This window comes from Narcine bancroftii, chromosome 5 (assembly GCF_036971445.1).
Source record: "Narcine bancroftii isolate sNarBan1 chromosome 5, sNarBan1.hap1, whole genome shotgun sequence".
Lineage (NCBI taxonomy): Eukaryota > Metazoa > Chordata > Chondrichthyes > Torpediniformes > Narcinidae > Narcine > Narcine bancroftii.
This window is the reverse complement of record NC_091473.1, coordinates 84,409,470-84,423,461: the sequence shown is the minus strand read 5'-3', so window position 1 is coordinate 84,423,461 and position 13,992 is coordinate 84,409,470. Positions and strand designations below refer to the sequence as shown.

The 13,992-nt window shown below is 38.6% G+C and overlaps 1 protein-coding gene across 2 annotated transcripts in view; it reads right to left on the bottom strand.

Moving 5' to 3' along the window:
- Positions 1–2,566: 2,566 nt before the first annotated feature.
- The window catches only part of rnf2 (ring finger protein 2), a 61,015-nt gene continuing 49,589 nt past the window's right edge, over positions 2,567–13,992 (bottom strand). For both annotated transcript variants that reach the window (XM_069938179.1, XM_069938180.1), the window contains exons 5-8: positions 7,549–7,827; positions 6,154–6,210; positions 4,030–4,201; positions 2,567–2,712 (exon numbers count right to left, since the gene is read on the bottom strand). In XM_069938179.1, coding sequence (XP_069794280.1) covers positions 2,611–2,712; positions 4,030–4,201; positions 6,154–6,210; positions 7,549–7,827 — 610 coding nt within the window. In that variant the 3' untranslated portion in view covers positions 2,567–2,610. The remainder of the gene's footprint in view (positions 2,713–4,029; positions 4,202–6,153; positions 6,211–7,548; positions 7,828–13,992) is intronic.

Sequence of the window (13,992 nt, the reverse complement as noted above, 5' to 3'; positions counted from 1 at the left end):
GTGTCCATTTGTCTGAACTGAATTTCCTACTGTAAGTGTTAACTCTCAGTAAATTAATTATTGAGACAAGAAAAATAATCTACAACTGTTCCTGTCCATACTTCTAATTATGTCAATAATCAAGCAATAGAAAAACAGCCTCTTTGGGAAAAACATGATAAATATCATACTTAAATGGTAATGTATATCTGGTATCATCATGTCAAGGGATAACTGGATATTTGTTTACTTGAATTAAGAATACAGGTTGCCTGCTGAATCTTGGAAAAAATGCACTGGCATCTAATCAAACGCATTTTTCTGTAACAAGTATAAAAATATTGAAGGTAGGTCATTTTCTTTCAAATGAATAGATTAGATGAGCATTTCACTTGTTAATGAAGGGCAAAAAAAACCAGGATGGAGCTTTTGTATTTGAAGCACCATCTCTACAATCTCCATCCGCTTATCCCTAATTTTCTGCTAGAATTTATGAAAACCTAATTGCTTAGCCTTCATTGTACTTTTGGCTCAGCAGTCCATTGAGGTTGTTTGATAAATATCTGACAACTGAAGAGGTTCTTGCATCTGGAAAAGGACCCCATTACAATTGCAGCATTATGCAGGTAGTAATGCACCAGTACGTAGGACTGTTTGTTGGTAAATTTTAAGGACCCCATTTATCCTATCCAAAATATTTAGTTATGCAATAAAAATGCACATTTGTTATACTAGCATCCCTGGGGCTTCCTAACATTTCATACGTAATAACTTTTGAAATGTGACAAACAGGGTGAACAATCTATCCAGCAAGCTCCCAAACAATAGGAAGAAATTAATAGTAAATATTCCTTAACCGAAGCTATTGTAAAATAAATATAGAGGTGTCATTGCTGTTGCATTCATTAACATGGAGCAATAGCATCTTGCACATTTGAAACTTTTAAAGTGTTATTGAAATGGCAGCTGTAGAGGAATTCAATGTTCAAGGATGAGTCTCGAGCTGCCATTCCAATGTAGATTTGTTTGCTCTGAATGTTTTCCCTTCATCCTATTGTACTTTGAAAATCAAGATCAATGGTTGTTCCAAATTATTGTTTCCATCTAAGATGCAAAAAAAAGTATTTGTTTTGGATTTTTTTGTTAACACCATCTCTGTGATGGAACCAGGAAAATGCAATGATATACAGATAACTTTGATGGATCAATTTTAGAGATAATGTTGACCAAACAATGACTTTTTTCCTAGTTATTTTTAGGTTTAATGTGGCAGTTTGATTCGATGCTTTTGATTGCAGTCATTTTTAATTTAGCTATGTCTAGTTACAAACAATGAAAAATTCCATCCATAAAAAACAGTGAACCCCAAGTAGCTTTTTTTTTTAAACTGTAATTCAGCAGTTTCATGGTTACCATTAATGACACTCCCTTTCAAATTAAACTTCCAACCACCAAGAGAATATAAATCATCATACATTCCTTAGGCCTGGCAATCTGCTCATCCAGCTTAAAAAAAAAACACTCATTCAGCACTACTGGAAGTCAAATTCTACACTCCTCTCGGAACTGATCCAAGACCACACTTGAAATGTATGAAAAAAGTGGCAAACAAGTGCCTGTAATTATTAATAATTGCCAAAATTATTATTCAAGAAACAATTATTTAATTTCAACTTGATCAATGTACAAATTAGTGGATGCCCAGAGACAATATAGTTTCACGGTATAACTACCAGTACATGATTGACCACATAAATACTCATTTTACATTTCACATGAAAAAATGATTTTTTAAAAATCAGAAAGACAAACTATTGACCTGCGTTTGCAATGCTCTGAAATTCTGTAATATATCATTCTAGAATAGTAGAAGTTTGTTTGAAACGTAACTTTGCAATGATAAAAGGACACGTGCTTTTAAAGTAAATAATTTAGTTTTCCTCCCACCAACTTAGTGGGTTCACACAATGCAGAGGGTGGCCCCAGATTTAATCCCCAGTATTATTGAGTCACAATTAGCCTTCGCACCTTTGGGTTAGAACCATTAGACACAGAAATAATCAGGATCCATACACTCGATTGCTCTACTGGAAATGATAGACACAAAAGACTGGACTTAGCCATGATATATACACTCTCCATTTTTCATAGTCAAAAGTGACCATTGGCCTATGAAAGATGACCATTTCATTGAAGGAATACAGTGGTATTACAGCTCAGCATGCATTGGAAAATGGGGAGGTGCAAGAACAGAAAATAATTTTAAAACAAAACCTTACTGCAAAATTTGGACTTAGAATAAATTTGATAGAGGCAAATAAAATAGATCTATTGCCCTGTTTTGCATTCTATGACCCAAGAAACTGAGAGGCCACACACTACAAACTTCTACTTCCTGGATTTGAGTTTGTGTCCTCCGTGTCACGATAGGGGAATCGTTTGGGAAAGTCCCCATGTCTGCGATGTTTCAGTTGTGAATTTGCACATCACAGATCTACAAATCTGAACATGTGACAAGTTTTTATTCAACAGAACATCTCTCGACGGTGGTTGCTGTTGAATGGAAGAGAAACACATCACCACCATCAAAGCACCATCTCCATTTATTAGATAGTGATCTCACGTCATCATCTATTTGTGTTCCTTGGTTGGTGCATAATACAGTTCCATTGGCTTGTTGACCTTCCAGTACTTCTCACTAACCAGCTCGAGTGAGAAAGAGCCATTCAAGAGCTGCAAGGAAACAGGACAACAGTAATTTTCATAAACATCACCATCTTACCAGCAACTGCAGTATTGTAGATCCTTCAAAAAGTACCAACTTTCTGATTTAAACAAAAGAACAGAAAGCAAACCAAGAAAATGCTTTATCTGATCCCATTGCAGGCTTCAGCAAGATCCAACTCTGGTACAGTAAATGTAGGCATGTGCCTAGATTGACATGATCACAAAGACTCAACAGCAATTATTAATATAACAAAGAAAACATCATCATCAATTGAAGTGTCATCTTGCAAGTAACCTTTAATTAACTTATTAACTAAGAAGAGGCCTATTTGATTCACAATTTTTGTTTGTAATGTTAAAGGACCTTGAAAGGAAATGTGCACCATGGACTACTTAAGCTTACTAATTTTTGTTTGTCCCGTACCTTTTTTTTTTAAAAAAAGGTCACGAATTATATCGCATTGTAAACACCTTGGAAATTTAAACTTCAAATGACTTATTAGCCAGCCTACACTTTCTTGGCTTATTCTATTTCTCGAAGTGAACAAGTTGGACAATATTCCAGTTAGCATCTTGACATTTGATCTTGAATGCAGGAGAGGAAATAGCTATTTTGATCAACCATCACCTGATGATGTGTTCTGTCCTCCAGCAATAGTCTTTCAGTCTCAGTTACAGCTTCTAGTATGAAAACCAAGGCAAAACAGGGCTGAAATCATTTTAATTGTTCCAACATGGCTTAAGTACCTATAAAATGAATGGATCTGCAGCTAGAGGGATAGATAAGTAAGTCCCAGTCTGAACAATGCTGAAGCTGTTTAAGGAACTCAAGCACAATATTATACAAAAAAGCCACTGCTCAAATAAACTAAACTGGTGATTAGTTATTTTAAGAATGACTGGGAATGATTTGCTGTTATTATTGCTCATTTATGAAATTAGCTTGCAATTCTCCATCTCATCATTGGTAATACACCATTTTTAAATTTTCTGCAGCATGCCTGTTTTAACTTAGATCACCATGGAGGTTCATCATGTTAGTGAATGGCCTTGTACTAAAATTGTTCTTTTAAATTTTCAGACAATTTCCAACATCCATTTTTTCTCTTCCTCCCATTTCTGATGAAGGGTCTTTGACCTGAAATGTGAACTGTTTACTCTTCCTAGATGTGATTTATTTGTCTTTTGTTTTACATTGATCCTTCCTTCTCTTCCAACAGTGGTGACTCCCCCCTCCCCTTGTATATACACACCAGTTGTGATGTTTTTCCATTACTTTGAAAAAATGTAGTTTACTTCTTGAAAAGTAAGGCAAATACTTACAGTGAACTGGCCATTCACTGTTGCTATGTAAATGGTGTATTGCTTCTCGCTGACTGTCTCCACATTCATTGGATTTGCTTCTTCGTTTTTCCTGAGCTCTTCCAAGGCTAATCTCATTGCGAGATACTTGGACAGGTGGTCAACGGTGGCATTTCCTGTTGTTTTTATATACCTTATTTAAAAAAAAACAAACATGAGACATGAAATGCACAATCCATAACTTCAAATTCCAGGAGCCAGCATGGTACACCCATCAAAAGAACAAAATGAAATTTCTGAATGACTTGGTGCTTTGTAAGTATTTCATCAACTTAAAACTATACAGAAAACTACTTCACACTGTACACATAGAAACCGGAATACCTTCCACACCCTGTTGGGACTGGGTTCTTTGCAATGGATAGAAACACTCAAGCAGCAGAACAATGTTGATATCCAAATATGATTAGGCATTGGTAATTGTTGGGGCCTCATGCAGCAAGCAGTCATCTTGGCTTTCATACACTTCAAGACATGCAAATTGGGCTATAGTGGTAGGCACCAAGTTTGGGTTTTGACATGTAAAAATAGAATAAGTAATTTAGCCTTCAACTAATATTGTACTAACAGGCAGTGTTACAAGGGTGAAGATTCCCTCTTCCAAATAGAAAATACCTGAAGTTCACCTAATTACAAAATAAAATTAAATGGTAATTCTTAAGTACCCATTAAGTCGCAAAATTGGCTTAGCGAGTTACTAGCTAATTTCACGTCTCAGTTGATTCTTGATTGGAGTTGAAAAAGCCAACTTTAACATACTTACTTTTTTAATTTAGAGATTATGGTATGGCATCAAGCCCATAATCCCACACAGCCCAATTACACCTGTGTTACTAATTAACCTACTAACCCATGCACATCTTTGGATCATGGAAGGAAACTGAAGCACTCAGATAAAACCCATACAATCACAGGAAGACATAGAAAGAAGATTTCTGTGTCAACAGGAGGCTGCATTGAATTCACCTCCTTACATTTAAACCAGGATTTAGTCTCACCAACACTGAAAACTGGATCAAGCACTGTTTGCATAGAGGTTAGCGTAATGCCTTTACAGCACCAGTGATTGGGACCGGACCAAGGTTTGAATCCTACACTGTGTCAGGAGTTTGTACATTCTCCCTGTGTGTGGGTTTTCTCCCAAAGTTCAAAAAAGTTCCAGGGGTGTAGGTTAATGGGGTGCAAATTGGGCAGCATGGACTGAAGTGGCCTGTTACAGTGCTGTCTGTCTAAACTTTTTTTTAATTAGTCAAACAGGCCTCATCATGGAAAACAAACATACATTTTAGCATTCTGTAAAATGGTGACTTACTGCATTGCAGTTGTGCCATAATTTCAGTCAGCAGGGTTGTTGAAATACTAATACTTATCCTAAAATAGGTCAAATATATTTACAGGGAACTCATCCATGCAATACAAATAACAGTGTGGTACCGAGCATAAGGAGGTTTGTTCCCTGGCCTATATTTGACATCATGAAGGGATGTCGGGCAAGGATGGAATCATTTCAAATGTAGTTCCTCAGCCGAGTGCACCCTATTTTAGACTCCAGGAGTGATGACTTGGGCACATTACAAACAGGCTCAGGCACCAGGAGAGCCCAGGCCAGTACACAGTCCCAAAGCCCTGAAAAATAGACTTTCGCAGCCTGATATTGACCAGGGTCTTGGAATCAAAGCAGTAATCACTTTCATTGATGTATTCTTGATAGTAAAATGAATACAAGAAGCCAGTGGGGATAAACAATAATGTAGAGTTGAGGATAAAATCAGAACAGCTATAATTTTGCTGAATGGTACAAGAGACTTGGAGCCAAGTAGCTTAATCCTGCTTCTAATTCTTTATAAATGTGTGGTGTAATTTCTGGGATTCATGCCCATCAGTCACACAAGAACATTCAGTAAACATGCAGCTCAGCACCATACTTGGATTCATGACCATCACACATATGGCAGCCTCACAACATTGACATTTACAACACAATTCAGTTTGCGACAGACAGCAAAGAGTATCCTGTATTCATCTTCATCTTTGTTGGCATTCTCTCACTAGCATGCAGAAATTGGTTATGGTGAAACAACTTACCGTTTTCTTGACACTGGTGTGCGACCCACAATCCTCTGAACACCAACCGCGACCTGCCTTGGTTAAAAGAAAGAAAAAAAGTTATGTACAAAGTAATTGTATATGTACTATTTAGATTCAAAGGTTGTTTCCCAAAAAAATAAAGTTTCAGCACTGTTAAACATTCGAAATGTATTATCATTTCCAATCAGTTTTTTATTTTCCCTCAAAACTTTAGTATATTTGTCAAAAATACTGCACTTTTCCTTTCCTTCCGAGCTCAAGGTTTCTTCCATTTTCTTTCTGTTGTCTCAAACACAACTGGGGAAGTTAACATTTACTAGCTAGACCCAGTGTTAAACTACACTGCACAGCAAGGATTGGTAGAACAAATGATCACTTGTACCACCAAGCCAAGTATAAATATTTCTATCTGCAACAATAACACGAGACAGCTCTGTCAACTGTGGCTTGAAAGACAAAGCTTAGTGCCGCATTCATTGTCAAAATTTAACTATGGACATTATAATAGTCATCATGGATACATCTCCATTTATTAGTGGATCACGCAGAGTTGTGGGCCATTGGATTGAGGAAAAAAAAAACTATCACAGTTGCTCGAGATCTTCACGTCATTTACAAAACCGACATTTTAAAAACAAGGCTAGTGTTAGTCAATTCCATGTGGTTTAATCCTTACCTGATTCTTGGCCTCACCATGTTTACCCAACATTTCTGGAAAACATTCAGAAGCCCTCACATCTTCCCTACTGTCTAGTATTGGGCATATGGTCAAACTGATGGCTTCTAGAATCCCAATGTGTTCACTTTCCTTTCACAAAATATTCTTTTTGCTGCCTAATCCATATGCACATTAACCACCTTTATCAATTTGCCATGCCACTTGGGTTTTGTCTGTTTAGATAGAAAAGGTCACTTTTCAAAATTGTCTTAATTACTAATGTCCATTTTTCCACATTAGCCTCTCAAAAATCTCTTCCTTTCTCAAGCTAAAACAGACCACTGGAGGAAATCGATGGGTCAAGCAACATCTCTGGGAGGAAAGGAATTGCTGACTTTGCAGGTCAAACCCTGCTTTTTGACTGCAGAACTCCTCAGCAGTTTTTTTTGCTCCAGATTCCAGCATCTGCAGTCTCTTGAATCTCTGATCTAATTTCCTCACCTCAACTTTCAAAGTTCTGCAAACTGAAATATTTTCAAGTTTAAAAATCAGAACTGCAAGCTGTTTTGAATTAAAGCACAGAAATCTTCAATAATATTTCAGAATCCTGATCTTTCCAATAATGATCAAGCTAATGTACAGTTTTGAAATTTGTTTTTCACTGCCAGCATTTAATTTTCCTATTTCTAAGTTGATCAGATTCCATGAAGATCAATAATCCCTCATCTACATACCTGGTCTGTGCGGTTTCATCTTTCTCCATAAGTGTGGGATGAGGTCTGAAGACCAGTTCAATTTCATTGGTTCCATCAGTCACTGGATCAGGATCCCCTGTTCCATTCTCATTTGTGGTGTCAAGATCTGGACCTGAATCATCTGAAGTTTTTGCACGTTTTTGACTAGGTCCAGCCTCCTGGTTACTGTGGGTAGAGGCATTGCTGCAGTGCGAGCTGTCTCCGTTATCTTCTGCCCCACTGCCATTCTCAGCCTGGTGCTTTCTAACCCTCTGTGCTCTGTGTATCAGACAGACATAGTCAGCATTTACAAATAGTACTTACAAAGGATGAATAAGAAAATGCATCTTTAATTCATCAAGATTATGTAATCACAGTGCAAAATAACTAGTCCTAACAATTTAACAGATTGAATAAATGTCCTTCCAAAAATAAACAATTTTTTAAAATTCAAAATGTTCACAAGCAAAAACTTAAAAGTATTTGGAGAGGCATGGTTACTCCCACAATGCCTAATGTGCCTCTCTAATATGTGTTCCTCAACAGAATTCTTGGCCTCACCATGAGGACAAATGCAAACTTGAGGAATAACACATTCTCCTCCTGGACAGCTTAAACCTAATGATGCAATTGATTTTTCTAAGTTTAGGTACTGTGACAGAGTATTTAGAGGTGGCTTAGGAAGAATTGCTAGAGCAAACACTGAATATTTGCAGGACTTTTGCAGGATGCTTTTTGCAGAGGAGCCACAAAGTAGCAACATTCAGTAGTTTGCCTGGAAGAGCATGTGATCTTTACAGGCAGGCCAAACCCGTTTTGCTCTCAGAGAGGGAGGGTGTGGAACAGAGAGAGTCACAGAAATCAGTTCTAGAGGGACAAGCTGGCAAACTTTGGAAGGCTACCTGATCAAAGGAGAAGACTGGCGGTCTGAAAAGTGACCTGAAAGAAAGAGAACCCTAAAGGGGGCATGTTTCGTCAGCAAGGCTGATTGAGAAGGAATCAGTTGCGGATGTCCTGGAAAAGGAATCTCTCTCTGAAAACCAGCAAGAACCCTCCTGAGTGCTAACCATTTGCCTGTTAAGCACCAAAGACTGGTGAACTTTGTTAATGCTAACTTCTGTGCACAGTACAAGAATTGCCTGCAACCCGTGAGATTGAACTGTGATCCAAAGAACTTTTCTAATCTTAAATATACATTGCACACACCTGCGCTTAGTATTGGAAGGGGGATTAAGTAGATTAAGTAAGTTGATAGTAATAAGTCAAACTTTAATTCTGTTTTCTTGTTCAATTATAATTAAAAACTACTTTTTGTTTAAGTAACCCTGGGTTGTGGTGCATATCTATTGCTGGTGGTTTTTGGGGGTCCTCTGGACTCCGTAACAGTATCCACATCCAGATTCCCACCTGATTCCATCTGGTTTTTTTTCCTCTAACTCTTCTTTCTCATGTATTCTTAACAGTTTATCCCCCTACCAGTCTTCATGTCTCACACCTGTCCTATACTCAATCACGTCTGGTACCTCCCCAGCTTCTTGCACCCAATTTCAGACCAGAAACATTGACTGACTATTTCCATCATAGATGCTGTCCGACCTGCTGAGTTCCACCAGCAATCCTTTGTCTGCTCAAGTAATCCTGCCAACTTCAAGGACAATTTGATTTTTTTTTACATTCAGAAAATGCATCAGCCCTGAAAGGGAGGCTACCTTCAAACTCTTCCTGAAAACTAGATACAAAAATAACAAGATATTTGAATCAACTTTCCATTCCAATCATTTCTCTCACCACTTTTGAGGTTTATCAAGAACAAAAATAATGTTACATGACAAAAGAAAATCTGCAAGGGTTTAATATTAAAATCTGATGAGAACTTACTAAAGTAATACAACAGTCTTGGATTTATGTCAGTATTACTGCTGCTAAGTCAAAGACTCATACTTTCAACTTTAGTACAGATATTCCAACACATACGCCAGGCTGAGTGCCATCCTATGACCAGGTGGAGGCTGTGCAAATTAATTTTTTTTGAGGAAGTTGGTGATGCGATCAACAGGTTCTCTTTTTGTCAGGTGCTTGGTTAGGTCCTGCGTAGCAAATTGATCAAACCGTACAAACCCATGAGATCCAAAGGAATGTGGAACTCTGTGACACAAGTTTCAATGATTCTATACAAAGCAAAGCCAATCTACCCTTTCCTTTCAACGGTCAAGATATTACAGTACTAGAAAAAGAAAAGGAACTTGTCCAGGGTCCAAACCAATACTTACTACTAAAACAGACTACTGCAACATTTATTTTTTTTAGTAGCAAAGGAATTTCCAAGTGTGAGCTATCTGCTGTCTTGGACTACGATAAAATATGACAATGCAGAAGTACATCCTGAAATTGTGAAATTCTTTCTTACCTTGATATTGATCTTAATTTATGAATTATTTCTAACTTGTAAATATTACTTGATCTAAAATTTCTCCTTTCTATTCTCCTCACCCATTCTCTACATCCTTCAATGCAGGATTCTACTCCATCATCAATTAATGTCAAGATTACAATTGTAATCATCCTTTAATTTTAAAAACAGATTTCAGTGTCATCCTTCAAACTGTAATTTATGGTTTTAGTTATCCATAGCCTATATTCCAAATTATCTGTTCAGCACAATACTGGTGCAAAGTTCTTCTTTTCCCAGGTTGTTTGAGAGAAGTTATATTATTGGCTAATCTATTCATGGCTTGCTTCAATGAAAGAGACATAGTATTGTCAAAGACTTGACTCATTGACCAGAGGAGGCAAAAAAAAATTAGGATGTGCTTAAAAAAGATGCGCCAGTTTTATCTCCTGTTTATTTTGCAACAGCAATAATTAATGTTTAGATATGTAATAGGAATTGCTAAAGACTCACAAAAAGGCCTTTTTTGTCCATTTAGAAATATAATACTGTTGCAGCTTTGGAATCGGTAAAGAAACTTCAGACCACGCTCCCAACGATCTTGCTCTCAAATGCAAGATCACTGGAGAAGAAAAGGGATTACCTGAGACTGCATCTGAACCAGGGAGAACTGCAGGGCTGCTGTGCTCTGGTGATTACAGAAACATGGCTCCAGGATACCATTCCAGTCTCAGCGATCCAAGTAGATGGACTCATCTCTTTCAAGGCAGACAGAGATACTGCTGCTTCTGGCAAGATTCGAGGAAGGGAGCTGTGCATTTACATCAACGAGAACTGGTGTACCAATGTTCCTGTTGTGAATATCTTCTCAGCAGAGATAGATCACCTCCTGGTAAAATGCAGACCCCTCTACCTGCCCAGGGAATTCTCGGCCGAGCTGATTGTCGCAGTCTACATTCTGCCTTCGGATAATGAGGGTGAAGCCATGAAGGAGCTTTATGGTGCTATCTGCAAAGCCCAGACTTCCCACCTGATAGTGTCATGAATGTGCTGGTGACCTCAATCATGCCAGCCTGAAAGCAGTCTTACCACAGTTTCAACAGCATGTGAATTTTTTACCACCTGAGGAAAGATTGGGTGTACAAGTCTGCACCTTAGTCACTCAGATCACATATCTGTCCTGTTAACCCCAGCACACAGACTACTGGCAAAGCAAACTAGGTCAGTTCGCAGGGAAATCAGGACATGGCAGGTGGGGGGCATAGCAGTGCTGCAAGACTGCTTTGAGATCACGGACTGAAGCTGTTTCAGGGAGGCGGCCACCTACAACAGTCATATAAACATGGAAGAGTACACAAGCTCACTGACTGGTTACATCAGCAAGTGCATTGAGGATGTCACTGAGATAAAATGCTTCACAACCAAAGCTAACCAGAAGCCATGGTTGGATGCAAAGGTCCAGGCCCTCCTCAGAGCTCGTGATTCTGGTTCAGGACAGGGGATAGGATGGCACTAAGATCAACCAGGGCTAAACTCTCCATACAATCCTGAAGGCAAAGTGAGGATACACAGACAGTTATGTGACACTGGTGATACAGGGCACATGTGGCAAGGGATCAAAACTATGACAGATCACAAGACAACCTTTCAAATTAAGGAAGATGACACCTCCCTTCCAGACAGACTGAACACCACCTATGCACAGTTTGATGAGAAGCACAGGATGATGCCAAAGAAAGGTCCATGTCCCCCTGATGAACAAGCACCCTGCATAGCTGAAACTAAGGTGAGGAGAACCCCATCCAAGGTGAACCCACACAAGGCGGTGGGATCAGACACCATACCTGGTCGGATACTGAAGGACTGCGCAGACCAATTGATGAAGATCTTCACAGACATTTTCAACACCTCACTGCAACAGTCCATCATTCCCATAGGGTTAAGACAGCCACCATCAACCCAGAACCCAAGAGGGCAACAATATAATAGGCCTCAATGACTACTGCCCTGTGACACTAACCTCCACCATTATGAAATGCTTCAAGTGTCTGGTGATGGAAAGCATTAAACCCATCTCCTAGAGATGCTGGACCCATTTCAATTTGCCTATAGAAAAATCATTCCACAGATGATTCTATAGCCTTGTCGCTTCACTGAGTCCTGGCCCACCTGGAGAAAGACGCCTCATACGTCAGGCTGCTGTTCATTTAGACTTCAGTTCAGCGTTTAATATGTTTATTCCCCAGAGGCTGGGACTCAACATTCCTCTCTGTAACTGAATCCTGGACTTCTTAACAGAAAGACCAAAGTCTGTCCAGGTTGACAGCAGAATATCTAGCACAGTCACACTGAGCACTGGCGCACCTCAGGGCCGTGTGCTCAGCCCACTCCTGTTCACACTACTGACCAACGAATGCATTTTCAGGTCCAGCTCCACCAGTGTAATCATGTTTGCAGATGACACAACAGTAGTTGGCCTCATCAGAAAAAACTACAAGTAGCCCTACAAAGAAGGGGTGGAAAATCACGTGAAATGGTGTGAGTGTAACCAGTTTCAAAATGGACAAGACTAAGGAGATTATTGCGGTCTTCAGGAGGACCTGGAACAACCACCCTCCACTACACATTAACAACTCTGTAGTAGAGAGTGGAGAGTACCAAGTTCCTTAGAGTTCACTTAACTAGTGATCTATCATGGGCACTTGCATCTCCTTGCAACAACGACTGCACCTCCTGAGAAGACTGAAGCAGGTAAGACTACTGGCCACCCTTACGTCAACCTTCTTTTGGAGCTCTATTGAGAGTATCCTGGCCAGCTGCATCACAGAGTGGTATGCAGGTTTAGTTTCTGACAATACAATTTCTGAAAAAAAGTGGCCCAGCCTACAAAAACATGACTGGACCACAGCCATGCGTGTTGGTCACTGAGGGTCTGTTGAAAACTCCAGCATCTCATTTATTAAACACTATTAATTTCAGTTATAAAAATGCAGCCAATGAACAATGCAAAAAAAATTCTCTGAATAATTTTTTTTTAAACCACTTACACACAGTTTTAAATACCTCTATTTATCACTGCTAATCAGATGCACTGTTTTAAGTAACCAGAAATGAATTTTCTGAACAGGAACTTTCTGACTGTATTAAAATTACCCTGTTGCATTTACAGAGTAAATACTGTTCAATATTGATTTAAGTACACTTACTATTGTATGACGAAATAAGGATTCCTATTAAAGCAGTGCAGGAATTAAACAAGCCATCAATATTAATTACAATTTACTTATAATAAGTAACTAAACACCAATGATACATGATCAAAGCTTTGAGCATGCAAATCTTAAAGAACAGGGAAGATGTTGCAGTTTCACATCAATATTTCATTCTAATTCTTAGGAATACTACTGTTTTATCGGGGTTCCGCTTTGGAACCCAAACCAAAATGGATAATATTGAATAACTATCATTTCTAGTATAAGGGAAATATAAAGAGAAGATGTAACAGGAGAAGTGCAGGCCATTGAGCCTGGGAGATTGGTTGCTATTTAAAGGGATTATAGTTGATCTGTGACTCAGATCTAATATCAACATACACTTAATTGTTAACTTTTTTAAAAAAACCTCAACATCCTCATTGTTCCCAGAAGCAAACAAGAGCTAATTAATACATTTTCTTTTTAATATGAACTATTCAATAATAAATCTTTTGGATAACATCCATTGGTCTCATTAGTTAATTTTATTAAACTCTGGCCGTGGCTGTCCTGGTTTCTCACCTACTTTTTACTCAATTCCCCACCTCATTGCTTCTTTGCTCTTTCTTCATTGTGGGCCTTCAGTTACTCTATTTCTCTTTTTCAGAATCTACTCTTCTGTACTTTTCTCTATCCTCTGAATCATGTTATGCACTGCACTGCGCCACATGCCATCTGGAGAATATTTGGGAAGTAAGTGTTATTTGCTTCTTTCCACTCTTTAAGCAGCTGATCAGTGCAAATCTCCAACTGTTTTATGGATTCATTTGAATTCTGCTGCATGAGATCTCTCCAAACCAC